At 38.9% G+C, this 13,979-nt stretch overlaps 1 protein-coding gene across 4 annotated transcripts in view; it reads right to left on the bottom strand.

Moving 5' to 3' along the window:
• NRK (Nik related kinase) overlaps positions 1 to 12,305 on the bottom strand; it is a 141,235-nt gene extending 128,930 nt beyond the window's left edge. For all 4 annotated transcript variants that reach the window (XM_065538739.1, XM_015444295.3, XM_015444296.3 and 1 more), the window contains exons 1-2: positions 11,920 to 12,305; positions 4,243 to 4,308 (exon numbers count right to left, since the gene is read on the bottom strand). In XM_065538739.1, coding sequence (XP_065394811.1) covers positions 4,243 to 4,308; positions 11,920 to 11,976 — 123 coding nt within the window. In that variant the 5' untranslated portion in view covers positions 11,977 to 12,305. The remainder of the gene's footprint in view (positions 1 to 4,242; positions 4,309 to 11,919) is intronic.
• Between the last annotated feature and the right edge of the window lie 1,674 nt (positions 12,306 to 13,979).

Raw genomic sequence — 13,979 nt, 5'->3', positions numbered from 1 at the left:
AATAGCAGTATACCATCAGGGGAGGGCAACAACATGGAGAGAGAACCTGTCTGAGGCACAGATAGACAGGGAAGATGGAAAGTTGAGAAAAGAACAGGGATATTCAGAAAAACTCTCCAGAAGACCAACCCCCACATATGCACAAGGTATTAGAGGAATCTGAAGATGGTAGTGAACTGAGAGTAACCATATCAAAAACATAACTCAAATGTGGTTTATCTTTTTATTACATTGAGTGAATTCTCATATAAACAACCTAGCTGAAACAGGGTGCCCATTTCAAGAAATAAGTACTATTTACTTTAGTCTCTACTGTTCTACAGACTATGTCATTTAAATAAAAATTATGAAATAAAGCAAAATAAAAAACATTCTCAAGAAAGCAATCAACATAACCAGCCTCAGAGATGACTTAGATATTGAATCCATCAGAGAATTTAACATAACTATGATTAATGCGTGAAATGTTTTAATGAAAAATATGAATAGACAAATAGGGGATTTAAGTACACATGTTAACTATTAAACAGTCAGGTAGAAATGCTAGAAATGAAAAACAGTAGTATTGTTGAAGAATGTCCTTGACAGTCTCATAAGCACACTTGAAACAGCTGAGAAAGGAATAAGTGAAAGTGAAGATAGAAAAAGAATTGATCAAAATTGAAACACAAAGAGAAAAAAAGGATGAAACACACACAAACACACTCCAAAACAGAGCATTTAAGAACTGAGGGATAATATCAAAGGCCTAACACATATGAAATTGGATTTCCAAAAGAAGAAGAAAGCAAATAGAGTAGAAAAAATATATTTGAAAAGATAAAGGCCAAAAATTTCTCCCAAATAATGAAATATGTCAAACCACATGTCCAGGAAGCTCAGAGAACCCCAAAGATCTCTAAACATTATCTCAGATAAATATCCTTTCAACACACACACATACACCCCTCCAGACATTTCATATTTAAACTGCTGTAAAACAAAGACAAAGAGAAAAATCTTAAAGGAAGCCAGAGACAAAATACAAAGGAGCAAAGGTAAGAATTACAGCAGACTTCAGAAACTATGCAAGTCTGAAGACAAATTGGCATGTTTAAACTGCTGAGAGAAAGAAAAAATAATAACTCTCAATCCACAATTCTATACACAGTGTGAATATCTTTCAGAACTGAAGGAGAAATTAAGACTTTTCATACAAAAGCAGAGAATTCATTACCCAGCAGCCTTGGACTATAAGAAATATTAGAGGAAGTTTTTCAGGCTTAAGTTCTATATACCAGAGAGAAAGTTGGATCCACACAAAGAAATGAAGATTCCAGAAATGGTTAAAATGAAGATAAATGCAAAAGACTTTTTCTGACTTTTAATTGCTGTAAAAGATAATTGATTGGCTAAATTTTAAAAATAGTAGTAGTGAAAACAAGGAAAAGAATGAGTATAGGGAAAGTACAGTAGTTTTGTAGGTTTGTAGCAAATGTAAAAGCAAAATAGATGACAGCCATAACCCTAGTACACCAGTTGGGACACCACACAGTGAAGAGGTAGAATACTCCTTGAATCTAGACTGTGATTAGTTTAAGATGTACATTGAAAATCTCGATTGTGGTGGCAGTTATATGACTGTATGCATTTGTCCAAACTCATAAAGTTATACACTTAAAAGAGTTAATCTTACCAAATATATATTATACCCCAATAAACTCTGAGTTTTAAAAAAGGATATTCACATGCATAACTTACCTTTTTACCCTCTTACTTTTCTTCTTTTGGTGCCATCACAGTTCGTTATCACATGAATGATAATGAGCAGCCATCTTTCTGTGTTGCCTAATTTTAACCTTGCTTCTTACCTTATATGACTCTGTTTTTTATTTCTTACATCTGGTGACTCTGTACATTTGAATCAGAACAAGTATACACACACACACTTACACACACACCCTAAGGAACTAAAATGTGCATAGAGCCATGGAGACTGTAAATGTACCATAAATATTCTATGTATGAGATGTAGGTATCTATGTATAAGGTGGCAAAACTGACCTAGATCACATAAATGTTAAATAATCGTTCAGCACAGGATGCAATTGAGGTAGCATAAACAATATATTTCAGTCTATATCATATCACCGTCTACAGCTTATTGGATCTGTTAATAGATATGATCAAAATGGTTTGAAAAGATTTGGTCATGAATACTAACATTCCCTCTGTTCCCTATATTCACCAAGGTTCCTTCTGTTTTTAAGACCTGTCCACATGCTATTTCTACTACTCAGTTTCTATGCTATGGGTGCTTTATTTAATTTATTATTTTATTATTTTTATTTTTTAAGAGATAAGATCTTGCTCTGTCACCCAGACTGGAGGGCAGTGGTGTAAACATAATCCACTGCAGTCTCAAGCACCTGGGTTCAAGTGATCCTTCTGCCTTAGACTCTTGAGTAACTAAGACTACAGGTGCACACCCACTGCACCGGGATAATTTTTTCTTTTTAATTTTTTGTAGAAATGGTGTCTTGTTTTGTTGCCCAGGATCATCTCAAAGCTCTGGCTTCAAGCAATCCTCCTGCCTTCATCTCTCAAAGTATTGGGATTACAGGAGTGAGCCACAGCAGCAGGCCCTATAGGAGCTTTGTGCAAAGTTTAAAAAGCATCCTCCATTCCTACTTGGGCAGATGAATAAGAAAAGAAGCCCCTCTGTGTAGATTAGTCCCAAAGTTGCAAGACTTGGCAAGAAAAAAGGCACCCTTTTCTGAACAAGAAAGAAGCCCCTTCCTCTGGGCTTATATTAAGACACCTCTACACAACCTATATGTAGAGGACCTGTGATCAGTCTGCTGTAAGGATCAGCCTAAGGACAGTAATCCGTTTTTTTAGCAACAGGCCTGGGAAAAAAGAGCACTGCAATTGTATAGAACATTACACAAGATTGAGAAAATGTCAATTCCCCTTATTAGAGAGTAGAAAGGTACCTGATCAGTGTGATATGGCTACTAAAACACTCTGCCCCAAACCAGCACTTAACACTGTCCATACCTCCACCTAGAATGTAGTAACATCATCCTCCACAACCACACCTTTTTTTGGTTACCTCACGTTTATCCTCCTGATATCAGTTTAATGGTCACTTTCCCTTTCCAGGGAGTGGGAGATCAACACTGACCTTTCAATCTAAATTAAACCCCCTTGCTTTATGCTTTTATATCACCAAGAATTTTCTTATAGATCTTATATCACAGTTGCAATTACAGTCATCCCTCAGTATCTGTGGGGTACTGGTTTCAGGGCCTACCGTGTACACCAAAATCAGGGGATGCTCAAGTCCCTGATATACAATGGCATAGTAATTTTTTTTGCATATAACCTACGCATATACTCCAGTATAATTTAAGTGAGACTAGATTACTTATAACATTTAATTCAATGTAAATGCTATGTAAATAGTTGTTACACTTTATTGATTAGGAAATAATGACAAGAACAAAAGTCTATACATTATGCATTTTTTTAATTTTTGATCCAATATTGGTTGAATCCATGGATGTGGAACCCACAGATACAGAAGTATACAGTTATTTGTGTGCTTACTTATGTAATGCGTGGCTCCAACAACCCCCACACATATAACATATACAAACTTAATCAACACATTTCTCAACCATAAGCCACAAAAAAGCAGAGACCTTATCTGCTTTGTTCATCATTTTATTCCCAGAGACTATCACAGCATCTGCACATACTTAGTGTTTAATAAGTAATCACTAAATAAATTCAGACTTTTTCTTGTTAGATTCTTTAGCAAATTTTATCACACATGTGCACACTCAAGTACACAGTATGATATAGAATGTTATGGAAACATTCCTTTTAATAATATTCAGTTTTCAGTTGAATGTGAGTAATTAGAATGGTATGGATATATACTATAATACGAGTGATATCTTATTGGGTATATCTTATTTGAATTACTTCCATTTTACATTGGTGACTTTATTTATTTTCCGCTAATTTTTAGATGTTATGTTTGGTTGGTTGGTTCACTACAGATTAGCCAATCCATTACTTTTGTGATAATAAACAGTAATTCTTACAGGTGTCACTGGGCTATCTAATTTGGTTTATCTCTCAAAGTGAAATGCCATATTTTGACATTATGTGATTTGCATTGTGAAAGTCTGACTCACAATCTTTGTTGTCATTAGAAAATGAAGAATGAATAAATAATGTAAGTCAACTTACCAAATAGATTCTGCCATAAGTACCAAGGCCAATGGTTTTATCTAGTGAGAATATTCCAGTTGGATCCTGCAAAAAAGTAAAACAAAAACTGTCAATCTTTGTAGGAAATTAGGCGAGCATTCAACTATCTTAAGCAGTATTTCCGATCTTCCTTGTTCTGTTTAAATTTACATGGGAAGAACCTAAATGTCATTTACCAAAAGAATAGACATGTCACAATCTCCTTGAACTGACTATATTCATTTATTAAAAAGAATAAGCAGTATGGACATTAAGTAGTCATGTAATTATTTATCTTAAAACTGTAAAATGCACACAATTATGTAAGACTGAGGCATAACAATGAGGTAATTAGAAAGATAAAATAGAAATAAGTTCATTTACTTGCAATGGAAGTACTCTTTTATTTTAATATTACTTTTTTTTTTTTTTTTTTTTTTGAGACAGAGTTTCACTCTTGTTGCCCAGACTGGCGTGCAATGGCGCGATCTTGGCTCACTGCAACCTCCGCCTCCTGGGTTCCAGTGATTCTCCTGCCTCAGCCTTCCGAGTAGCTGGGATTACTGGCGTGTGCCACCACACCCAGCTTATTTTGTATTTTCAGTAGAGACGGGGTTTCTCCATGTTGGCCAGGCTGGTCTCAAACTCCTGATCTTGTGATCCACCTGCCTCAGCTTCCCAAAGTGCTGGGATTACAGGCGTGAGCCACCGCGCCCAGCCGATATTATTCTTTTGAGTGATAACTAGACAAGCAGAAAATTTAACATGCAACAATAATGACTAGATGTTGGATACAAAGTTTAGATGACTTACTTGAATTACAGGTTGATGCAAAAGTAATTGTGGTTTTGGCATTAGAATAATGGCAAAACTGCAGTTACTTTTGCACCAACCTGTAACAGCTCTTAAGAAAGAAATACCATCTCTAAATATGAATGACAAAGCAAGATCATGATATTAAAAGAGCATCATTTTAAGAAAATTAGACAATTTTTTAAAAGTTGAACTTTGCATCTGCTAAATATCTGTTCATGGCACAAAGTGACATTTTCTGTGACTTAACCCTAAATGTGGCATCATAGGAAACAAAACATAACATGTTTTGGGATAGAGTTGTGAGGCTTCCATAGTTATCTTCAAGTATTGTTTTCTTACTTGTAAAGTAAATATGGGTACTCCTTGATTGTTCACCACAAAACACGGTTTCTTGAATTTTATCACTGTTTGAACTTTTAGTCTAGCAGCCTATTTTGCTATTTTAGTAAAACTTATATGAGGCATGAGTAGATGCCAATTTATACACAAAATGGTAAGAACATTGGCAAATTCTTGGAAATTCACATACCTTATTGAAAGTTTATTTTATATACACAAACGTTGTTTAATCCTGTTTGAAAACATTTTGATTGCTGTGATAAATACAAGCTAAACAGGAAAACTACTGAGCATATGCAACTTAGATGAATGAAATTATAAACTCCTTAAAACTGCCATGATATTTGTGTAATCTAGCAAAACTCTCATAGGAAAATGACACAGCTTTGGGATTACATCATTCAATAAGTATCCAACTGGACAGAGAGTCAGAAGACTTGAATTTTAGCCCCAGCTCTACCATTAATTAACTATATGACTCTGGGTAAGTTATTTATTCTCTCTGGGATTCAGTTTTCACATATATAAAATAAAAGTATTGGGATAGGTAATCTCCCAGCTCTAAAATTCTACAGATGAAAATCACAACCTATCAATCATTCTAAAATCTAGATGTTTCCACTGAATTGATAAAAGCATTGTTAGATAAAGCAGAAGCCTAGCAGCTTAGTTTTTCAAAATGATCATCAAAGATCACAATACACAGTTATTTCAAACAAACAGTTCAGGAAATATACTCCCAACAAACATGTAATTTATCTAAAAAGACAATTTTTAGGATCTAAGAAGTAAAAATAGATCATTATATTATCCTTATTATTAAGCGTATCACTTTTGTTATAACTCATTGAAAGATTTATAAGAGAAAAGCCAACAAAAAAGTTACTAGGGACTGACTTGAAGACTTTATCACCGTAGCATATTTATGTGATGGATATCATTGAGGGATTTATTTTAGACATTGTTAATTCTGGAGAAACAGTCTTCGGCCATCTGTCAAAATAATCAAACATGTTACCTGATTCCTATTGGTAAACTATTCTTTGCTATAGTTAACGCTGCATTTTAGCTGGAAAAGATAACGTATATTAGAGAATTATTATAACATCTGTACAACCTGTATTTTTGAATCTTTGAGCACAGTCTTAAATTTCTTTATTCCTTTCTCTAGTCCTCAATAACATAAAAACTTTACCCTGATTTGAATACAGTTATCTAACTATTCAAAAAAGACACCAAGGAAATAGACTAGAATAAAATGCCTGTAGAAATTCATGGAGGCCTCATATCGATGTCAGGAAACTTGTTTTCTGCTCTCAAATGACCAAACCATCTTTCATACTCATGTTTAATAAAAGAACATTTAAAAAATTTAACTTTAAAGGCAGCTCAACTTAGTATTCATATATTCTAAGACTATATTGTTTTCTTTAGTCCTATATGCTATTTTTTGTTCCCCATCTCCATGCTACTCCCTTTCAAAACTAAACATTAAATTGGGGAAAAGAGGAGAAGGACTATGCTTAATACTAGGTTAACAATGCCAAATTCCTCATATATTTTGGACTTACAGTCAGAGCAAGTTTATTTTGGATTTCCAAGGAAGGAAGAATTGGAAGGGAACAATCTTTTTGGTCACTGTGAAAACAAAAGTTTCATGTCAGAGGGGTCTCCATAATTATTTGGTCCTTTCCTCTGCCCTGCCACCTTGGGATAAGAAAAACAGAAGAGGATAGATGTTCGTATCTATGACTGCTATACCAATTTGGAGATTATTTGGGGGGGTTGGTGTGTCTTGATGTCCCATTTGGGTATACAAAATGGTCAGTAAAGAAGAAATTAATTTCTAAAGTTTGTCTTACAATAAATTACTAAAAATCTAAGTCTTAAAACATTTTTGAACCATAGACAAACCTGTTGTACTTTCGTTATCTCTTTCTATGCATCTAAATTATCTTCTGCAGTTTAAAAGTCCTAGTCTCCCTGCCCACTGAAATCTCAAATTCTCGGGCGTTGTTTCTGTCTCCTGAATTCAAGAGCAGGGAAGAAAGACCATCTTGATGGCTAATCTTAATAAAAGCCAGGGATGGGAGTAACTGGAAGGAAAAGAGCCAATAGAAAGCAGTGTTAACTGGTCAAGGGAGAGAATTTCAAAGCAGAGGCTGATCCACAGAACCAAATACGGCAGAGATTAAGGAGAAAAGGGAACCAAAAATGGTCAACATGAGTAGCAAGAAATTTCAAATTTAGGATAGTAAAGGAGAGTGAGGAAACACTCTCCAGCAGTCAGGCTGCAAAAAGAAGGAGACTGCACAGTACCTTGAAGGAGATAGCAGAGGCTTTTCTCCTTTTACTTGTAATATTAGAAACAGCAATCTTATGAAAAGAGTTTCTGGAGAGAGAACATGAAAGGGATGGATATGGCAAGATGAGTGCCAGAGTGAGTTTCAGAGATAGAGGAATGGGCTTCACAATTTACATGGTGGCATTAAAGGGGAAATCTTTTCCTCCAGACCAGTGTTTCTCAAACTGTAGACTGTATAGACTCTCGCTACATGAGAATCATCTGGGTAATACTGTTAAAAATACAGATTCCTTGGACCTATCATAGAATTATGAAATCGGAATTTTTGATGATGGGTCCCAAAATCTCGAAATTATTCTTAATTTTTGTGCACTGTTCTTGTGCACTACCATATGAAAACCATTGCTCTAGAAACTGGAGAAGAAAAAAGACAGAAAATAAACTGATGTGCAGTGTTATGCGGAGGTGATGCTCTATATATATGCAATTGAGGATTATGCTGAATATTTCAATCATAGTTGACTGAAATGAAGGTAAAACTGCTTCTAAACAGGGGCTAAGGAACTTGGTAAAGTGTGAAATTTCTCATGACCAAATGTGGATAGCAGGCTTGGTCTGGGTAGAGCTGGAAGTCATACTTAAATATAAGCCTAATGTATTTCAAATATAGTTTTTGGATCATGTGCTATTTCAGATAACCTCTGCCACTACTGTCCCCTCAAGGCCTGTCTAATCCTGACCCCAATATAGATTAGGACTACACATGGCAGTGTCAAATACCAAGGCCACAGCCGTGAGGAATGTCATTACCATACTGGGCACAGAAGGCAAAGGGGATAGTCATAGTGAAAGACATGACAGATTTGGAGAGGAAGAAATAGTTTCCAGTCTCAAGGACACAGGCATACTAGGAATATATATATATACACACACACACACACACACACACACACACATATATACACACATACATACACACACACGGTCATATATATATATGATTATATATATATACACACACACATCAAAACAAACATATATATGCGTGTGCATGTGTGTGTGTGTATGTATATATATACACACACATAGAGAGAGGCAAACACACACATCCCTAGGTATTGCTGGTGGGCAAGGTGAATATATATACATATATACACACATATATTACAAAGATATATATCAAGACATAAAGCTTTATACTTCTCTTTTCAGAAAGGAAACACAAACCACAAATCTCTGCACTTTCTTTTTTGTTTTTTCACCTACAGAAAATATTTATTCAATAGAAAATCAGAAAATTATAGTAACCCATTAATTAACAAACATAATGGAATTGATCTATTGTAATTACATTGGCTCTCTTATTTTGTCTCTGACTTTAGTGCATTATGTGAAAAAGTTATATCATTGTATAAAAGTGAAGGTTTTAATTTTGAAAGTTATATAATTTTCTCACCCTTTCTTGTTTCCCAGTTTTCACTCCTGCTTACTCTTTTGGGTTTAAAAATAATATCTATCTAATAACAAAAATACCAAATAACCTACCAATTTCTTCAAGTCTCAATTTGTAAAGCAAGTTTATCCTCCCTCAAGGGTCTTTGTCTTGTGGTCATTTAGCTGGCTAGGCCTGCAAAGGACATAATGTGTCCATTTTAAACTAGAGCCGTATTTATTTATTCTTCCACATTCTGAATGTTTTTTCTCGGTTTGCAACTCCAAGGTTTGAATCTTCCCTCATTGTCTGGCTGCTGCCAAATTGATATACTTGGTGTTTACAGATGGCAATTTTCTGACCTTCACATATGTCCTATTGAGGATAATTACTGCAAGGGATACCATCATATGAAGGTTTCTTTACTTGCTTTATCAACTCTACTTTGCATCAAAATGCAAACTTCAACACAACTGATTCAGATTTCTCTTCACCTCTTCATTTGCTTTTATTTCTTCAGAGTCAGAAAATAAATCAAATGTAAAGAAACCCCAAATCGCTGAAAAACGTAACTCAGTGACCAAAGCAACAATAACTTTCCATGTCTAAAAATTTGATAGTAAAGAAAATTCTAAAGGGCATGCTACTGCTCTTCTGCTAGATTTCTTAGGGTTTGAATCTGGGTGTTTGAGGACAGGGGAGAATTATGCATAAATTGCTCAGAGAGTGAAAACCCACAAATGAAACAAAATGTCTCATGTATAAAATTTAGAAATTGTTAGAATCTGAGGACTTTATGAGACTTTCATGAAGTCTGGAAAATGAGGCCAAGCATCAATGTCCTGAAGTTTTGTATCGTCTCGCTACTACTCCCCTTACATTAAAAACCAACCTTATCTTTCTACCCTCCCCACACACCCACTCCACCAACCTCCAGGAAACTAATATTCCACTGAACTGCAATGTAAAGACTGCAGCCTTTCCTCTTATCTCCTGGGCTCCACCAAATTCTTATGTCCAGGGCCATGACCGGGTCAGTTAGTCTGGGCCACTTCCCCCATTTTTTCTTTTCTGTGTGTGGCAGTAAAACCTTTTCTTCTTTTTTTCCCTTGGGTTTGGAATTCCCTGCCCTATCATTTCTATGAGGTCTTTCCCATTCACCCGTTTAGTGATATTTAGAAGGGAGTTTATTTCAGTTTGCCCACCTGCCTGCATCAGTTTCACATATCTGCCCTAGTTTGCTTTTTTCTCTTTTCCCAACCATAGGCAGAGAATGTTGGAGGAAGGGTAACATTTTATTCCTTGGTTTTATACTTTTACTTGGGTGCAAATCTAGTCTGAATATAAAAGTTCTGCTTAGAAAGGAAACCACCAATTGAGGCCTCCATAGTCTGGAAATCTCATGCATCCACACTGAAAGGAAGAAATTCTGGGTGCATGCAGAATGAGAAAAGATTTAATTTTTAAAAGTTCTGTGATATATTTTATGAAGCTACATAAATAACCGCAACACTAATATCTGTAATTCACGTTTGCACTGATTTTTTTAAATGGCAGAGAACAATTTGGTAAAATGTTACCCGTGTGTACCACCTTACCTCTCCATATACAGCATCTAGTGTAAAATCATATAGGGAAGGCTTTGGGAATGCCCTATTTTTGATCGAGACAGGCTTCTGTCACAATCAAAAGCACATTCTTTAAATGCCAAATATGTGTAAAATTAAGTCAATCGACTTTGAATAGTCCTATAACCTTAAGGTTAATATTTAGCTTTTTTCAAAGCAAGCAGGACACTGTCCTGAACTACAGTTGCCTGGTGATCATTCCAGCGCAGTGCCTGCTTATTCCCTTTCGGAGAATCCTGGGGCCTTTTGCATTCAAGACAGGGTGCGAGTGAAATGCCAATCTAAAAAGGGAACTTGAAACACGGATTTGGGTGGAATCCAATATTAGCCACAAACCAGATGCCAATGAAATAAACTGCGCTGCCAAAATAATAAGTCTACTAATTACGATGGCGATAATAGTTTACCAATCAATTACAACTCTAGAGGAAAGCGGGCATTCGGGAAAAGAAGAGCCCACAAATTAAAACCACAAGAAAAAGCTAAATCTGGTTGGGCAAAGAACACAATATTTAAAAAAAAAAAAAAATGGAGTGTGCAGAATTCACTCCTTCCCCAAACGGCGTCGACTTCTTTCACTCTCAACACTAAATCAGGAACATTGCCCTGGCAAGAATAAGGTTTTAGAAAGTGTATTAGAAAATAAGAAAAGTGGGACTCAAACGCCTCAATTTTCTAGTCGCTGTCACCTAAAAGTAAAGGTCACCCCGCAAGTAGGCATCTCCGACGGCAAAAGCAGCAGCAAAGGACGGGGCGGCGGGATAACAGGGAGGAGTACTCAAGAAGACACGCGACGTTGCACTTTTTGGCCTCTGTTGGAACAAGCGGGCTAGGACAGGTACTGGAGCTCCGCTAGACAAGGCGGGTCACATATTTAAAATGCCCCGCTGTTTAGGGCCCGCAGCACCCCACTGCCATCTCTTCTCTCGGTCTCCCCTTCCCACCACCCTGTGCCTTTGCCTTTCGTTGGAGTTTGGTGCGGTCCGGGTGCCCAGGGGGCGCCTTTTCCGCATGCCGGCCCAGGGGCCCCTTCCGCGCCCGCAGGACCCGTCGAAGTCCTGGTCTAGCCCGTTTTGAGGGCGTCCGCTCCCTCCCGCTGGTACTCAGAACCCACCAAAAGAGAGCATTTCGGGGGGCGATGGGCGTCCTCTACTCACCGGCAAGTGGCCCAGATCCGTGACCTCCCTGTCCCTCCAGCCCCCAGGTCCCGCCATGGCTTCGAGGAGCCGAACGGGAGTGGGCGACTGAATTGGGTGCGCGCAGTCTGAGGTAGAAGCGGATGAAGAGTTGAAGGGAGGAGAGGGAAAGGGGGAGGGCGGGAGAAAGGAGCTGGGGGATTGGAGTTCGTGGCGTGGGAGATAGAGGAGGGGAAACGTGGAGTGAAAAGAGTTGGGAGTGGAGGGAAACCGGAGTTTGTGAGGCGGGAAAGCAGGTTGAGCTAAGGCAAGAGAGGAGCCTGAGCGTCTGTCCTGGAGATGAAGAAGCTAGAAGGGTGCTCCGCGGCGAGAGCGCTGTGTCTGCCCCGTCAGGGTGCGCCTCTTTCAGGGTAGGGAGGGGGGCGGTGCAAGGAGAAGGGACCCGGGAGCAGCTCGAAAGGGATTGGTGCAGCGTCACGTCGCCAGGTGGGCAGCCGCCCGGCGGGGAGGCAGGCTAGGAGGGCCACCGGCCGAGGGAGGTGCTGAAGGACTATAACGGTTTGCGAGCAGGCCCTTCGCGGCCTCCCCCGGCCCTCCCGCCCCCTCCCACATCCACTGCTGCGCCAGCCGCCCCTGCCCCCACCCCCGCTGGCGAGTGTTCCACAGGAAACTTTTTCCAGGCAGCTGCCAGCCCCGGAAAACCGGTCCCGCTCCGCGCCGCTCCCAGTCTGGGCCCCACAGCCCTGCCACAGTCCAAACAACCCGCGCCCTAGACTTCCCAAGAAACACTTGTGACTTTTCTAGTTGTCTGTTTTCTCTTTCTGTCCCTCTGATTTTATAGCCCAATTTATTGCAAAGACCCACCAGTTATAGAAGGAAATGACTTGCCACGGGTTGGGAATCAGTCCTAGGCGAGCACCTATTTGAGCAGAAGAAGGCACCGAGTGCGCCCCGGGGCTGTCACAGCTTGGCCTTCGAAGCCATTAGCCGAGGGCAAGAGCAGAATGGACAGAGCTTGGAACTCTCTTCCCGGCAGGCCTTATCTCTTCTGGCCCCAGGCTAGTTCGTGCCAGGTCCCAGTCTCACTCAGAACCGCACCTGTTCTCAGGTGTTCAGGGTTGAGTAAGACTGAGTGTCTCCAAAGCCCGGCCTGCCCTGGGTCCTAAGTTTTGCATACGCTGTATTCGCAGCGCGCGGAGAAAAATCCTGCTTCCCTTCCAGTCTCCAGCGTTCCGGCCGGATTTCATTCATTCGCTCATTAATTGCAAAACTTTTCCAAGTGCCCAAGTTGTTTGCTTCCGTTTTGCTTTAAAGCGCTGGGGGACTGACACATGGCTTAAAACAATCTCACAAACGTGATTCAACTTCCAGAAAGAGCCCCTTGAAACATTCGTGGGAAGGGGAGTCGGTGCATAAACTAACCGCATTCTAAACTCATGCTCTGCAGAGAGCACTTAGTAAATGTCCCGACACTGCTTACTTTCTCTGGAGCTCCCAGAGGGCATTCTGCGCACCCTAACTCCGGGATCGGAAAGCGATGTGGGGGGACTTTTTTCCTGTTTCTTTATTTTTTAATTAATAATTACCTACTTCTTTTAAGAAGAGTTATACGAATAATTCTTCCCACTGACCTCGAGCTCTCCGCTTCTGACTCATTCTTCTAATTTCTGTAATATCTTTACATATTGGTAGATTTTGTTTATTTCCTGTCTGTTTCAATGCCAGAGTTTGACCTCTTTACATTCCTCAACTTCCAAGTCTCAGTGAGCTGTGTAATGGCCACAGCCTGTCTGAGGAACCGGGTTTCGCTAAATAAAGAAAATTCTCTGTTTACTGTTGCAGAGAAAACCAACCATTACCTCCCCCCAAAAACAAACCCGGGTGTGCTGGATCGAATTTTCTCGATAATTCAAATATGATACATACCACCACAGAAATTACACTTTCCAATAATTCAAATCTTGACAATTTTACCACACAAAATAAACCCTTTTAAAACACACTTTGAGAATTCCTGGATGATCAGTAAAACTCTTCTGAATCTTCCTAAATGTGAGTCTGAAATTAACATTTCTTAACTA

Source organism: Macaca fascicularis, chromosome X (assembly GCF_037993035.2).
Source record: "Macaca fascicularis isolate 582-1 chromosome X, T2T-MFA8v1.1".
NCBI lineage: Eukaryota > Metazoa > Chordata > Mammalia > Primates > Cercopithecidae > Macaca > Macaca fascicularis.
Note: the sequence above shows the minus strand (reverse complement) of the source record. Positions and strands in the feature narration are given on the sequence as shown.